Consider the following 16976-nt stretch of genomic DNA (forward strand, 5'->3'; position numbering starts at 1 on the left):
TAGTGGGTGCAGCTGCCTGACGGCCGCTTCGTGCTAGAATGCGCTTAGATGGAGGCTCTACCCTGCGCCCACCACCCACTGAACTGCGCATGCATGCAGTGCCGACCAGCGTTCCTTGAATGCTCTCCAGGCATAATATGACCTTTTACAAGTGTCGGACCTCCATATAGCTCTCTCACTTCAAAACAGATACCTACCTATGGAGAGAGAAGGCTCTGGGTCCTATAGAGCCTTCCTGTCCCTCCCACGGTCCCCTCCTTTCAGCGCTGGATCCCCTGTTCAATTGTCCCACCGTGGGAGGCTCCAGAAGTCTTCAGGAGCATGAGAGCACGGGTAGGTTCTATAGGACCCAGAGCCTTCCCCTTCTTTAGGTAAGTATCTTTTTTTATTTTAAAGGCTTCAGGTTCAATGTAAAGTGAACCCAAGGTGAGAGGGATATGGAGGCTGCCATATTTATTTCCTTGTAAACCATACCAGTTGCCTGGCAGCCCTGCTGGTCTATTTGGCTGAGCAGTGTCAGAATAACACCAGAAACAAGCATGCAGCTAATCTTGTCAGTTTTGATTATAATGTCAGAAACACCCGTTATGCTGCATGCTTGTTCAGGGCTTATGGCTAAAAGTATTAGAGGCACAGGATCAGCAGGAGAGCCAGGCAACTGGAATTGCTTAAAAGGAAAGCCTATCAGGTGTTTCTGACAATTTCGTCAAATGTGACAAGAGAAGCTGCATGTTTTTTTTTCCTGGTAAACACTACTACAGCCAAATAGATCAGCTGGGCTGCCAGACAACTGGTATTGTTTAACAGGAAATACATATGGCAAGAGGATCAGCAGGACAGCCAAGCAATCCTCATAGTTAGGCCTGTTTCCACTACACGCAGATTGGATACAGAATGGATGCAGAAAAACTGACTCCAATGAATGCCTACGGGAAAATCTGCATCAGAAAAATTGCGTTTAGTGCAAACAGGCCCATAGGCATTCATTGGAGTCAGTTTTTCTGCATCCATTCTGTATCCAATCTGCGTGTAGTGGAAACAGGCCCTAGATGTAAATACATATGGCAGCCTCTATATAACACTCACGAAAATCTTAAAATGTAAAACACATACAAATAAGAAGTACATTTCTTCCAGAGTAAAATGAGCCATAAATTAGTTTTCTCCCATGTTGCTGTCACTTACAGCAGGTAGTAGAAATCTGACATTACCGACAGGTTTTGGGCTAGTCCATCTTCTCATAGGGGGGTTCTCAGGGTTTTCTTTATTTTTAAAAGCACTTAGTGAATGGCTGTTGCTCCGTCCATCTGCCAAAATAGTGTGCAGCGAGCAGAGAGGCTGGCCGACATCTTTGTATTAATCCTTTTCAGGGAATGTCTTTATAAAGAATAAAAGGCCATGCTGAGAATCCCCTATGGGGAGATGGACTAGCCCAAAACCTGTCGGTAATGTCAGATTTCTACTACTTAGTGTAAGTGACAGCCACATAGGAGAAAAGTAATTTATGGCTCATTTTATATTTATATGTGTGTTAAGATTTTTGTGACAGGTCCTATTTAAGTAATCTGCATGTCAGCCATATTTATGTGCAACTCCGCTGACTGCCAACTTCTAACTTTGACTAGCTTTCTGTAAAGTTCTGATCCAGCCATATTAAAGTGGACCTGAACACAGAACGTCCTCTCTGCTCTAAAAGATACACAACCGCATAATAACCTTTAAACAAAAAACCTTCCTTTGTTACAGCTGTTACTTCCTGATTCATGGAAGCAGACATATTGTTTACAGCCTATACTTTAAAATGGGCTTATCTGACATAGGCAGTCATGTGACACAGGAGAGGATCAAATTACAACTAGTGATTAGACATAAATTAGGGGAATTACACATTCTAAACTTTTTAAATACATACAGGGTGCATTTCTGTTATGCTTTCCTTGTGTCCTGTGCTAGAGTTCAGGTCCAGTTTAATCCCACTACCAACTGACCCAGAACTCGCACCTTAGTTGTGTTTATCTCATGACATCCGATGCTTCGCTTTTTTCACTGTACGCTCTTGTGATGATAGAAGACTTTAGATGGCCTGGAACTGTAACAGTATCATTTAGCCTGGATGACACTAGCGCAGGTCTCATCACTGTGCCGGAGGAGACAGCATGAGAGGAGAGCTGAGGAGCTTTGAGGGCTCAATTTCACCATTGAAGGCCGCCTGAAGGTCACACCCCCCCTCACCCGCCAATCTTGGCAATGACTCCAATTCTTCTGCCTCTGAAAGCAATCTGCACTTCATGCTGATAAATATCATGGCCGTGGTGGGGAGCCCAGAGACAGCTATGACATTGCCATGTGTGTTTCCGTGTTTCCATGTCTTTTAGGGTAATGGCTGTGATTCAGAGACACAGGGAGGAGAAATGGTGGACTATGCAGAGGAGGAACATTCACAGGAAGGACAGAGTGCACGGATCCTGTAACTGACATCTGTGGGGAGCCCAGAGACAGCTATGACATTGCCATGCTTATTTCCATGTCTCTCAGGGTAATGACTGTGATTCAGAAACACAGGGAGGAGAAATGGTGGACTATGCAGAGGAGGAACATACACAGGAAGTACAAAGTGCATGGGTCCTGTAACCGACACCTGTGGGGAGCCCAGAGACAGCTATGACATTGCCATGCTTGTTTCCATGTCTCTCAGGGTAATGACTGATTCAGAGACACAGGGAGGAGAAATGGTGGTCTATGTAGAGGAGGAACATACACAGGAAGGACAAAGTGCACAGGTCCTGTAACTGAAACCGGTGGGGAGCCCAGAGACAGCTATGACATTGCCATGCTTGTTTTCATGTCTCTCAGGGTAATGACTGATTCAGAGACACAGGGAAGAGAAATGGTGGTCTATGTAGAGGAGGCATATACACAGGAAGGACAAAGTGCAGGGTCTTGTAATTGACACCTGTGGAGACGGACATAAGGAAATGAAAAAAAAAAATGCTGCTAAAAGCGGGACGTCCCGGCCTCGGTACTCTGGCCACCGTACAATGAACTAGCCGCAGCGTCTCATAGACGCTGCGCTAGTTCATTCCCCGCAGCCCCGCTCCAGCAGCCTGCATATTCCTCAGGCAGGAAGAGAAAGGCTACAGGAAGATGGCGTCCGGAGGCGGAGCCCTGTACTGGAGACTATTTGTGTCTCAGTACAGGGCTCAGCCTCCAGACACCATCTTGCCGTAGCCCTGCTCTGCCTGTGAGAGCGGGAGATTGAAGGAGAGTCGTCCGGGGGAGCTGCACACACACCAGAGGTCGGCTGCGTGAGGGGACGTCTTCTGCCAGGTGAGTAAATGCTTTTTTTCCAGGTGAAATGTGCCCACATTGCGTACATTTTGTGCTGACATGTTTGCCCGCAATGCGTTTATTTTGTACTGACATGTTTGCCCCCATTGCGTTTATTTTGTGCTGAAATGTTGCCCGCAAGGTTTATTTTGTGCTGAAATGTTGTCCGCAATGCGTTTATTTTGTACTAACATGTTGCCCGCAATGCGTTTATTTTGTGCTGACATGTTGCCCGCAATGCGTTTATTTTGTGCTGACATGTTGCCCGCAATGCGTTTATTTTGTACTGACATGTTGCCCGCAATGCGTTTATTTTGTGCTGACATGTTGCCCGCAATGCGTTTATTTTGTACTGACGTTGCCCGCAATGCGTTTATTTTGTACTAACATGTTGCCCGCAATGCGTTTATTTTGTACTAACATGTTGCCCGCAATGCGTTTATTTTGTGCTGACATGTTGCCTGCAATGCGTTTATTTTGTACTGACGTTGCCCGCAATGCGTTTATTTTGTGCTGACATGTTGCCCGCAATGCGTTTATTTTGTACTGACATGTTGCCCGCAATGCGTTTATTTTGTGCTGACATGTTGCCTGCAATGCGTTTATTTTGTACTGACGTTGCCCGCAATGCGTTTATTTTGTACTAACATGTTGCCCGCAATGCGTTTATTTTGTACTAACATGTTGCCCGCAATGCGTTTATTTTGTGCTGACATGTTGCCTGCAATGCGTTTATTTTGTACTGACATGTTGTCCGTAATGCGTTTATTTTGTACTAACATGTTGCCCGCAATGCGTTTATTTTGTGCTGACATGTTGCCTGCAATGCGTTTATTTTGTACTGACATGTTGTCCGCAATGCGTTTATTTTGTACTAACATGTTGCCCGCAATGCGTTTATTTTGTGCTGACATGTTGCCTGCAATGCGTTTATTTTGTACTGACGTTGCCCGCAATGCGTTTATTTTGTACTAACATGTTGCCCGCAATGCGTTTATTTTGTGCTGACATGTTGCCCGCAATGCGTTTATTTTGTGCTGACATGTTGCCCGCAATGCGTTTATTTTGTGCTGACATGTTGCCCGCAATGCGTTTATTTTGTACTGACGTTGCCCGCAATGCGTTTATTTTGTACTAACATGTTGCCCGCAATGCGTTTATTTTGTGCTGACATGTTGCCCGCAATGCGTTTATTTTGTGCTGACATGTTGCCCGCAATGCGTTTATTTTGTGCTGACATGTTGCCCGCAATGCGTTTATTTTGTACTGACATGTTGCCCGCAATGCGTTTATTTTGTGCTGACATGTTGCCCGCAATGCGTTTATTTTGTACTGACATGTTGCCCGCAATGCATTTATTTTCTGCTGACATGTTGCCCGCAATGCGTTTATTTTGTACTAACATGTTGCCCGCAATGCGTTTATTTTCTGCTGACATGTTGCCCGCAATGCGTTTATTTTGTACTGACATGTTGCCCGCAATGCGTTTATTTTCTGCTGACATGTTTGCCCGCAGTGCGTTTATCTTGTACTGACGTTGCCCGCAATGCGTTTATTTTGTGCTGACATGTTGCCCGCAATGCGTTTATTTTGTGCTGACATGTTGCCCGCAATGCGTTTATTTTGTGCTGACATGTTGCCCGCAATGCGTTTATTTTGTGCTGACATGTTGCCCGCAATGCGTTTATTTTGTGCTGACATGTTGCCCGCAATGCGTTTATTTTGTACTGACATGTTGCCCGCAATGCGTTTATTTTGTGCTGACATGTTGCCCGCAATGCGTTTATTTTGTACTGACATGTTGCCCGCAATGCGTTTATTTTGTGCTGACATGTTGCCCGCAATGCGTTTATTTTGTACTGACATGTTGCCCGCAATGCGTTTATTTTCTGCTGACATGTTGCCCGCAATGCGTTTATTTTGTACTAACATGTTGCCCGCAATGCGTTTATTTTCTGCTGACATGTTGCCCGCAATGCGTTTATTTTGTACTGACATGTTGCCCGCAATGCGTTTATTTTCTGCTGACATGTTTGCCCGCAGTGCGTTTATCTTGTACTGACATGTTGCCCGCAATGCGTTTATTTTGTGCTGACATGTTGCCCGCAATGCGTTTATTTTGTGCTGACATGTTGCCCGCAATGCGTTTATTTTGTACTGACATGTTGCCCGCAATGCGTTTATTTTGTGCTGACATGTTGCCCGCAATGCGTTTATTTTGTACTGACATGTTGCCCGCAATGCGTTTATTTTGTACTGACATGTTGCCCGCAATGCGTTTATTTTGTGCTGACATGTTGCCCGCAATGCGTTTATTTTGTACTGACATGTTGCCCGCAATGCGTTTATTTTGTACTGACATGTTTGCCCACATTGCGTTTATTTTCTGGTGTCTGGGGTAACTGTTGCTGCATTTATTATTTAATGGTCATAGTTGGCTGTGTTTGCTGCTTTGTGGTTACGGTATACTATTAGCATCACACAGTTTCTGCACACCCATGATGCGAAACCTCGTCTGACCACATCACGGCGTAAACACTGCTTTCTTATGCCTCGCTGTTACATCATTACGTTAGCTCCGCCCATAGAATGTCATGACCACGCCCATTTTTTCGGCGCCCGCAACTCCCCCCCCCCAATTTTTCAGCGCGCTTCGCGCGACGCGCCCCCCCCCCATGTCCCAGGTTGCCCCCCCCCCCCCACCCACCTGAGGTAGCCGGCAGCCGGCAAAACTGTTAGGAGCGATCTCCCTCTCTTACATGGGACGCAGCACCGCCCCAGCCACCTAGCAATGGGATCCATCAGGCGAGATCCATCCGGCCCGCACCTAGCCCAGCGTAGCTAACTGGGTATCTGTGCCAGGACCCGTTGCTGCAGGCCGCTCCGCTCTACCCACGCTCCTGGTGGACATTTTTCCAGCGCACTACACGTGTGCCAGCACTAGCTTTTCTTCAACATCAGCTCCAACCGTCCAATATCCAGCAAAGTTCCGGTGTGGGGAGACTCTACTGAATATATAATGCATTTGGGATTGCTTATGTCTGCTGCTGCGGCGGCGACGGCCTCCTCTATGCTATGAGCTTACACTGCATATGGCTTCTTTTGCTTTCCTGATTTGCTGAGAATTGCTGAAACCACTAACCGAGCTTGCTGGACTGACTTTGTTGCTGTGGAGGTATATTTTCTATGGAACTGCTCTGGAGACTGTACCTTGTGAGCGCTTTACCTGCTATATACCAGCCCCTGGTGTGCCTAATATCACGGCCGTGGTGAGCTTGTGTGTGGTTATATGCGGAGTGACTTGTGGTTGTCTGTGGCCGGGTGGCCATCCCATGTTTTTAAAGGCACTCCTTTTGCATTTTGATGAATGAAGCAATCTATTTTATATTTTCTTTACATATGTGTTTGAGTAGTCTTCATGATTATATACGGATTATCCTTTTGAAAAGCAGACAAGCATGTCCCTCTATTTTTTGCCACTTTCATTTAGAAATTGTATTCAGTCCCAGGTTGAGCCTACAAAAATCTGGTCACTGTACCTGAATCTGTTCTTAAGTCGGAACACTGTGCCATATCTGTCCCCTGTACCTCCTCTGTGTCCCCTGTGTCTCCAGTGCCCCCCTCTGTCACCTCTGCCCTCTGTGCCCCCGTGTCTCCAGTGTCCCCCTCTGTCACCTCTGTCCCCTGTACCTCCTCTGTGCCCCCCTGTGTCTCCAGTGCCCCCCTCTGTCACCTCTGCCCTCTGTACCTTCTCTGTGTCCCCTGTGTCTCCAGTGTCCCCCTCTATGTCACCTCTGCCCTCTGTACCTCCTCTGTGTCCCCTGTTTCTCCAGTGTCCCCCTCTATGTCACCTCTGCCCTCTGTACATCCCTGTGTCTCCAGTGCCCCCCTCTGTCACCTCTGCCCCTCCTCTGTGTCCCCTGTGTCTCCAGTGCCCCCCTCTGTCACCTCTGCCCTCTGTGCCCCCCTGTGTCTCCAGTGCCCCCCTCTATGTCACCTCTGCCCTCTGTACATCCCTGTGTCTCCAGTGCCCCCCTCTGTCACCTCTGCCCCTCCTCTGTGTCCCCTGTGTCTCCAGTGCCCCCCTCTGTCACCTCTGCCCCTCCTCTGTGTCCCCTGTGTCTCCAGTGCCCCCCTCTGTCACCTCTGCCCTCTGTGCCCCCCTGTGTCTCCAGTGCCCCCCTCTATGTCACCTCTGCCCTCTGTACCTCCTCTGTGTCCCCTGTGCCTCCAGTTTCCCCCTCTGTCACCTCTGCACTCTGTACCTCCTCTGTGTCCCCTGTGTCTCCAGTGCCCCCCTCTATGTCACCTCTGCCCTCTGTACCTCCTCTGTGTCCCCTGTGCCTCCAGTTTCCCCCTCTGTCACCTCTGCACTCTGTACCTCCTCTGTGTCCCCTGTGTCTCCAGTGCCCCCCTCTATGTCACCTCTGCCCTCTGTACCTGCTTATACAAGTTTAAAAGCCATTTTTTTCTTTCGGCGGGGCATTCGTCAGTCGGGGAATACCTGTAATATATTCCTCCCCTTCCCTTTATTTCCCCCTCCTTGTAATGACATAAGACAGTGCACTTCCTAGTATAGACCTCAGTGGGAGTGTCTGAAGACTCTGGGAGGAGGGCAGGTAACAAATACACAATTAGCAAGAGGAGAAAAAAAAGAGTGAGGGAGGAAATGTCAGGAGGTCAAAGGTAACCAAGATGGAAACTGTCTAGAATAGGATTCTCTGCTTTTCCTTTATACAATTCACAGGAATTAGAACACGGACAGTGCTATACATCTGTTATGTAAGTAGAACTAGTATTTATCTAGTTCAGTGATCTGCAAACTTGGGTCTCCAGCTGTTAAGGAACTACAAGTCCCACAATGACTGTGGCTGTCGGACTCCTGCAATGCATTGTAGGACTTGTAGTTCCTTAACAGCTGGAGAGCCAAGTTTGCAGATCACTGATCTACTTAAATATTTTTTTGTATTTCTAGGTTAGCGTGGCTGTCACTTGTTCTTTACCCGAAATACTGCATAACATTAGAGAAGGTCAATGAGTTTCTGGTCAGCATACAAATTGTATGCAACTGGTCATTGGGCCAATCAAAACTGTCGGAGTTAGGCCTTGTTTCCACTTAGTGCGCTTCTATCCGCTTCTGTCTGCTTTTTATCAGCACATCAATGTTAACAGATTGATACATGTTGCTGAAAAGCGGACAGAAGCGCACAGATGGAAACGAGGCCTAAATCTGATTGGCCCATTTCCATATTATATTCATTATATTTATATTATTACTATTCGTGTTAGTGTTGTTCATATCATTATTATTATTAGTATTGTTGCAAGTATTCATATTATTATTATTATTATTAGAATTCATATTAATATCAATACGTATAATTTTTTATTATGGTCAATATTCATATTACTGGTAAAATTCCTAGTTATTATGTATACTACTATATGAATTATTATTATTATTGCTGCGATGTGTATAGCGTGGCAGATGAGCCGTTACCCTTGTCAGTAATATACCTATCCTGTCTCCGCAGCATGATGCTGGCATGCTTTTCGGGCCACCTGGACGTTGTGGCGTATCTGCGGGAACAAGGAGCATCCTGGGAGAGCCGAGACAGGTCTGGCTGCACCGCCATGCATTGGGCTGCAGACGGAGGTCATGTGGAGGTCATACGCTGGATGATTGATGACGGCTGCGAGGTACCTGCATCCCCCAGCTGTCCGATGCCGTTAGTGCGCTGTCAGTGATTCATCAGGTTATGTAATGTGCTGAAGCCACAGAGCCAGTGTGTGCGAGAGAAATAATACAGATGCCAGCAACAGTGACAGAGCCAGTGTGTGCGAGAGGAATAATACAGGCGCCAACAACAGTGACAGAGCCAGTGTGTGCGAGAGGAATAATACAGATGCCAGCAACAGTGACAGAGCCAGTGTGTGCGAGAGGAATAATACAGATGCCAGCGACAGTGACAGAGCCCGTGTGTGCAAGAGGAATAATACAGGCGCCAGCAACAGTGACAGAGCCCGTGTGTGCGAGAGGAATAATACAGATGCCAGCAACAGTGACAGAGCCAGTGTGTGCGAGAGGAATAATACAGATGCCAGCAACAGTGACAGAGCCCGTGTGTGCAAGAGAAATAATACAGATGCCAGCAACAGTGACCGAGCCAGTGTGTGCGAGAGGAATAATACAGGCGCCAGCAACAGTGACAGAGCCAGTGTGTGCGAGAGGAATAATACAGGCGCCAGCAACAGTGACAGAGCCAGTGTGTACGAGAGGAATAATACAGGCGCCAGCAACAGTGACAGAGCCAGTGTGTGCGAGAGGAATAATACAGGCGCCAGCAACAGTGACAGAGCCAGTGTGTGCGAGAGGAATAATACAGATGCCAGCAACAGTGACAGAGCCAGTGTGTGCGAGAGGAATAATACAGATGCCAGCAACAGTGACAGAGCCAGTGTGTGCGAGAGGAATAATACAGGCGCCAGCAACAGTGACAGAGCCAGTGTGTGCGAGAGGAATAATACAGATGCCAGCAACAGTGACAGAGCCCGTGTGTGCGAGAGGAATAATACAGGCGCCAGCAACAGTGACAGAGCCAGTGTGTGCAAGAGGAATAATACAGATGCCAGCAACAGTGACAGAGCCAGTGTGTGCGAGAGGAATAATACAGGCGCCAGCAACAGTGACAGAGCCAGTGTGTGCGAGAGGAATAATACAGGCGCCAGCAACAGTGACAGAGCCAGTGTGTGCGAGAGGAATAATACAGGCGCCAGCAACAGTGACAGAGCCAGTGTGTGCGAGAGGAATAATACAGGCGCCAGCAACAGTGACAGAGCCAGTGTGTGCAAGAGGAATAATACAGATGCCAGCAACAGTGACAGAGCCAGTGTGTGCGAGAGAAATAATACAGATGCCAGCAACAGTGACAGAGCCAGTGTGTGCGAGAGAAATAATACAGGCGCCAGCAACAGTGACAGAGCCAGTGTGTGCGAAAGGAATAATACAGATGCCAGCAACAGTGACAGAGCCAGTGTGTGCGAGAGGAATAATACAGGTGCCAGCAACAGTGACAGAGCCAGTGTGTGCGAGAGGAATAATACAGGCGCCAGCGACAGTGACAGAGCCAGTGTGTGCGAGAGAAATAATACAGGCGCCAGCAACAGTGACAGAGCCAGTGTGTGCGAGAGGAATAATACAGGCGCCAGCAACAGTGACAGAGCCAGTGTGTGCGAGAGGAATAATACAGGCGCCAGCAACAGTGACAGAGCCAGTGTGTGCGAGAGGAATAATACAGGCGCCAGCAACAGTGACAGAGCCAGTGTGTGCGAGAGGAATAATACAGATGCCAGCAACAGTGACAGAGCCAGTGTGTGCGAGAGGAATAATACAGGCGCCAGCAACAGTGACAGAGCCAGTGTGTGCGAGAGGAATAATACAGGCGCCAGCAACAGTGACAGAGCCAGTGTGTGCGAGAGGAATAATACAGGCGCCAGCAACAGTGACAGAGCCAGTGTGTGCGAGAGGAATAATACAGGCGCCAGCAACAGTGACAGAGCCAGTGTGTGCGAGAGGAATAATACAGGCGCCAGCAACAGTGACAGAGCCAGTGTGTGCGAGAGGAATAATACAGATGCCAGCAACAGTGACAGAGCCAGTGTGTGCGAGAGAAATAATACAGATGCCAGCAACAGTGACAGAGCCAGTGTGTGCGAGAGGAATAATACAGGCGCCAGCAACAGTGACAGAGCCAGTGTGTGCGAGAGAAATAATACAGATGCCAGCAACAGTGACAGAGCCAGTGTGTGCGAGAGAAATAATACAGATGCCAGCAACAGTGACAGAGCCAGTGTGTGCGAGAGGAATAATACAGGCGCCAGCAACAGTGGCAGAGCCAGTGTGTGCGAGAGGAATAATACAGGCGCCAGCAACAGTGACAGAGCCAGTGTGTGCGAGAGGAATAATACAGGCGCCAGCGACAGTGACAGAGCCAGTGTGTGCGAGAGAAATAATACAGGCGCCAGCAACAGTGACAGAGCCAGTGTGTGCGAGAGAAATAATACAGATGCCAGCAACAGTGACAGAGCCAGTGTGTGCGAGAGGAATAATACAGATGCCAGCAACAGTGACAGAGCCAGTGTGTGCGAGAGGAATAATACAGGCGCCAGCAACAGTGACAGAGCCAGTGTGTGCGAGAGGAATAATACAGGCGCCAGCAACAGTGACAGAGCCAGTGTGTGCGAGAGGAATAATACAGGCGCCAGCAACAGTGACAGAGCCAGTGTGTGCGAGAGGAATAATACAGATGCCAGCAACAGTGACAGAGCCAGTGTGTGCGAGAGAAATAATACAGATGCCAGCAACAGTGACAGAGCCAGTGTGTGCGAGAGGAATAATACAGGCGCCAGCAACAGTGACAGAGCCAGTGTGTGCGAGAGGAATAATACAGATGCCAGCAACAGTGACAGAGCCAGTGTGTGCGAGAGGAATAATACAGATGCCAGCAACAGTGACAGAGCCAGTGTGTGCGAGAGGAATAATACAGGCGCCAGCAACAGTGGCAGAGCCAGTGTGTGCGAGAGGAATAATACAGGCGCCAGCAACAGTGACAGAGCCAGTGTGTGCGAGAGGAATAATACAGGCGCCAGCGACAGTGACAGAGCCCGTGTGTGCGAGAGAAATAATACAGGCGCCAGCAACAGTGACAGAGCCAGTGTGTGCGAGAGAAATAATACAGATGCCAGCAACAGTGACAGAGCCAGTGTGTGCGAGAGGAATAATACAGATGCCAGCAACAGTGACAGAGCCAGTGTGTGCAAGAGAAATAATACAGATGCCAGCAACAGTGACAGAGCCAGTGTGTGCGAGAGGAATAATACAGGCGCCAGCAACAGTGACAGAGCCAGTGTGTGCGAGAGGAATAATACAGGCGCCAGCAACAGTGGCAGAGCCAGTGTGTGCGAGAGGAATAATACAGATGCCAGCAACAGTGACAGAGCCAGTGTGTGCGAGAGGAATAATACAGGCGCCAGCAACAGTGGCAGAGCCAGTGTGTGCGAGAGGAATAATACAGATGCCAGCAACAGTGACAGAGCCAGTGTGTGCAAGAGAAATAATACAGATGCCAGCAACAGTGACCGAGCCAGTGTGTGCGAGAGGAATAATACAGGCGCCAGCAACAGTGACAGAGCCAGTGTGTGCGAGAGGAATAATACAGGCGCCAGCAACAGTGACAGAGCCAGTGTGTGCAAGAGAAATAATACAGATGCCAGAGACAGTGACAGAGCCAGTGTGTGCGAGAGGAATAATACAGGCGCCAGCAACAGTGACAGAGCCAGTGTGTGCGAGAGGAATAATACAGGCGCCAGCAACAGTGACAGAGCCAGTGTGTGCGAGAGGAATAATACAGGCGCCAGCAACAGTGACAGAGCCAGTGTGTGCGAGAGGAATAATACAGGCGCCAGCAACAGTGACAGAGCCAGTGTGTGCGAGAGGAATAATACAGATGCCAGCAACAGTGACAGAGCCAGTGTGTGCGAGAGGAATAATACAGGCGCCAGCAACAGTGACAGAGCCAGTGTGTGCGAGAGGAATAATACAGGCGCCAGCAACAGTGACAGAGCCCGTGTGTGCGAGAGGAATAATACAGGCGCCAGCAACAGTGACAGAGCCAGTGTGTGCGAGAGGAATAATACAGGCGCCAGCAACAGTGACAGAGCCAGTGTGTGCAAGAGAAATAATACAGATGCCAGCAACAGTGACAGAGCCCGTGTGTGCGAGAGGAATAATACAGGCGCCAGCAACAGTGACAGAGCCAGTGTGTGCGAGAGGAATAATACAGGCGCCAGCAACAGTGACAGAGCCAGTGTGTGCGAGAGGAATAATACAGATGCCAGCAACAGTGACAGAGCCCGTGTGTGCGAGAGGAATAATACAGGCGCCAGCAACAGTGACAGAGCCAGTGTGTGCGAGAGGAATAATACAGATGCCAGCAACAGTGACAGAGCCAGTGTGTGCGAGAGGAATAATACAGATGCCAGCAACAGTGACAGAGCCAGTGTGTGCGAGAGGAATAATACAGGCGCCAGCAACAGTGACAGAGCCAGTGTGTGCGAGAGGAATAATACAGGCGCCAGCAACAGTGACAGAGCCAGTGTGTGCGAGAGGAATAATACAGATGCCAGCAACAGTGACAGAGCCAGTGTGTGCGAGAGGAATAATACAGGCGCCAGCAACAGTGACAGAGCCAGTGTGTGCGAGAGGAATAATACAGGCGCCAGCAACAGTGACAGAGCCAGTGTGTGCGAGAGAAATAATACAGATGCCAGCAACAGTGGCAGAGCCAGTGTGTGCGAGAGGAATAATACAGGCGCCAGCAACAGTGACAGAGCCAGTGTGTGCGAGAGGAATAATACAGGCGCCAGCAACAGTGACAGAGCCAGTGTGTGCGAGAGGAATAATACAGATGCCAGCAACAGTGACAGAGCCAGTGTGTGCGAGAGGAATAATACAGGCGCCAGCAACAGTGACAGAGCCAGTGTGTGCGAGAGGAATAATACAGGCGCCAGCAACAGTGACAGAGCCAGTGTGTGCGAGAGGAATAATACAGGCGCCAGCAACAGTGACAGAGCCAGTGTGTGCGAGAGGAATAATACAGGCGCCAGCAACAGTGACAGAGCCAGTGTGTGCGAGAGGAATAATACAGATGCCAGCAACAGTGACAGAGCCAGTGTGTGCGAGAGGAATAATACAGGCGCCAGCAACAGTGACAGAGCCAGTGTGTGCGAGAGGAATAATACAGGCGCCAGCAACAGTGACAGAGCCAGTGTGTGCGAGAGGAATAATACAGGCGCCAGCAACAGTGACAGAGCCAGTGTGTGCGAGAGGAATAATACAGATGCCAGCAACAGTGACAGAGCCAGTGTGTGCGAGAGGAATAATACAGGCGCCAGCAACAGTGACAGAGCCAGTGTGTGCGAGAGGAATAATGCAGGCGCCAGCAACAGTGACAGAGCCAGTGTGTGCGAGAGGAATAATACAGGCGCCAGCAACAGTGACAGAGCCAGTGTGTGCGAGAGGAATAATACAGGCGCCAGCAACAGTGACAGAGCCAGTGTGTGCGAGAGGAATAATACAGGCGCCAGCAACAGTGACAGAGCCAGTGTGTGCGAGAGGAATAATACAGGCGCCAGCAACAGTGACAGAGCCAGTGTGTGCGAGAGGAATAATACAGATGCCAGCAACAGTGACAGAGCCAGTGTGTGCGAGAGGAATAATACAGGCGCCAGCAACAGTGACAGAGCCAGTGTGTGCGAGAGGAATAATACAGGCGCCAGCAACAGTGACAGAGCCCGTGTGTGCGAGAGGAATAATACAGGCGCCAGCAACAGTGACAGAGCCAGTGTGTGCGAGAGGAATAATACAGGCGCCAGCAACAGTGACAGAGCCAGTGTGTGCGAGAGGAATAATACAGGCGCCAGCAACAGTGACAGAGCCAGTGTGTGCGAGAGGAATAATACAGATGCCAGCAACAGTGACAGAGCCAGTGTGTGCGAGAGGAATAATACAGGCGCCAGCAACAGTGACAGAGCCAGTGTGTGCGAGAGGAATAATACAGGCGCCAGCAACAGTGACAGAGCCCGTGTGTGCGAGAGGAATAATACAGGCGCCAGCAACAGTGACAGAGCCAGTGTGTGCGAGAGGAATAATACAGGCGCCAGCAACAGTGACAGAGCCAGTGTGTGCAAGAGAAATAATACAGATGCCAGCAACAGTGACAGAGCCCGTGTGTGCGAGAGGAATAATACAGGCGCCAGCAACAGTGACAGAGCCAGTGTGTGCGAGAGGAATAATACAGGCGCCAGCAACAGTGACAGAGCCAGTGTGTGCGAGAGGAATAATACAGATGCCAGCAACAGTGACAGAGCCCGTGTGTGCGAGAGGAATAATACAGGCGCCAGCAACAGTGACAGAGCCAGTGTGTGCGAGAGGAATAATACAGATGCCAGCAACAGTGACAGAGCCAGTGTGTGCGAGAGGAATAATACAGATGCCAGCAACAGTGACAGAGCCAGTGTGTGCGAGAGGAATAATACAGGCGCCAGCAACAGTGACAGAGCCAGTGTGTGCGAGAGGAATAATACAGGCGCCAGCAACAGTGACAGAGCCAGTGTGTGCGAGAGGAATAATACAGATGCCAGCAACAGTGACAGAGCCAGTGTGTGCGAGAGGAATAATACAGGCGCCAGCAACAGTGACAGAGCCAGTGTGTGCGAGAGGAATAATACAGGCGCCAGCAACAGTGACAGAGCCAGTGTGTGCGAGAGAAATAATACAGATGCCAGCAACAGTGGCAGAGCCAGTGTGTGCGAGAGGAATAATACAGGCGCCAGCAACAGTGACAGAGCCAGTGTGTGCGAGAGGAATAATACAGGCGCCAGCAACAGTGACAGAGCCAGTGTGTGCGAGAGGAATAATACAGATGCCAGCAACAGTGACAGAGCCAGTGTGTGCGAGAGGAATAATACAGGCGCCAGCAACAGTGACAGAGCCAGTGTGTGCGAGAGGAATAATACAGGCGCCAGCAACAGTGACAGAGCCAGTGTGTGCGAGAGGAATAATACAGGCGCCAGCAACAGTGACAGAGCCAGTGTGTGCGAGAGGAATAATACAGGCGCCAGCAACAGTGACAGAGCCAGTGTGTGCGAGAGGAATAATACAGATGCCAGCAACAGTGACAGAGCCAGTGTGTGCGAGAGGAATAATACAGGCGCCAGCAACAGTGACAGAGCCAGTGTGTGCGAGAGGAATAATACAGGCGCCAGCAACAGTGACAGAGCCAGTGTGTGCGAGAGGAATAATACAGGCGCCAGCAACAGTGACAGAGCCAGTGTGTGCGAGAGGAATAATACAGATGCCAGCAACAGTGACAGAGCCAGTGTGTGCGAGAGGAATAATACAGGCGCCAGCAACAGTGACAGAGCCAGTGTGTGCGAGAGGAATAATGCAGGCGCCAGCAACAGTGACAGAGCCAGTGTGTGCGAGAGGAATAATACAGGCGCCAGCAACAGTGACAGAGCCAGTGTGTGCGAGAGGAATAATACAGGCGCCAGCAACAGTGACAGAGCCAGTGTGTGCGAGAGGAATAATACAGGCGCCAGCAACAGTGACAGAGCCAGTGTGTGCGAGAGGAATAATACAGGCGCCAGCAACAGTGACAGAGCCAGTGTGTGCGAGAGGAATAATACAGATGCCAGCAACAGTGACAGAGCCAGTGTGTGCGAGAGAAATAATACAGATGCCAGAGACAGTGACAGAGCCAGTGTGTGCGAGAGGAATAATACAGGCGCCAGCAACAGTGACAGAGCCAGTGTGTGCAAGAGAAATAATACAGATGCCAGCAACAGTGACAGAGCCAGTGTGTGCAAGAGAAATAATACAGATGCCAGCAACAGTGACAGAGCCAGTGTGTGCGAGAGGAATAATACAGGCGCCAGCAACAGTGGCAGAGCCAGTGTGTGCGAGAGGAATAATACAGATGCCAGCAACAGTGACAGAGCCAGTGTGTGCGAGAGGAATAATACAGGCGCCAGCAACAGTGACAGAGCCAGTGTGTGCGAGAGGAATAATACAGGCGCCAGCAACAGTG

General features: G+C 49.5%; 1 protein-coding gene across 1 annotated transcript in view; it reads left to right on the forward strand.

Moving 5' to 3' along the window:
* FANK1 (fibronectin type III and ankyrin repeat domains 1) overlaps positions 1–16976 on the forward strand; it is a 125879-nt gene that overhangs the window by 96259 nt on the left and 12644 nt on the right. The window contains exon 7 of the mRNA XM_068255733.1: positions 8862–9027. Within this exon, the coding sequence (XP_068111834.1) occupies positions 8862–9027 (166 nt within the window). The remainder of the gene's footprint in view (positions 1–8861; positions 9028–16976) is intronic.

This window comes from Hyperolius riggenbachi, chromosome 10 (genome assembly GCF_040937935.1).
Source record: "Hyperolius riggenbachi isolate aHypRig1 chromosome 10, aHypRig1.pri, whole genome shotgun sequence".
Lineage (NCBI taxonomy): Eukaryota > Metazoa > Chordata > Amphibia > Anura > Hyperoliidae > Hyperolius > Hyperolius riggenbachi.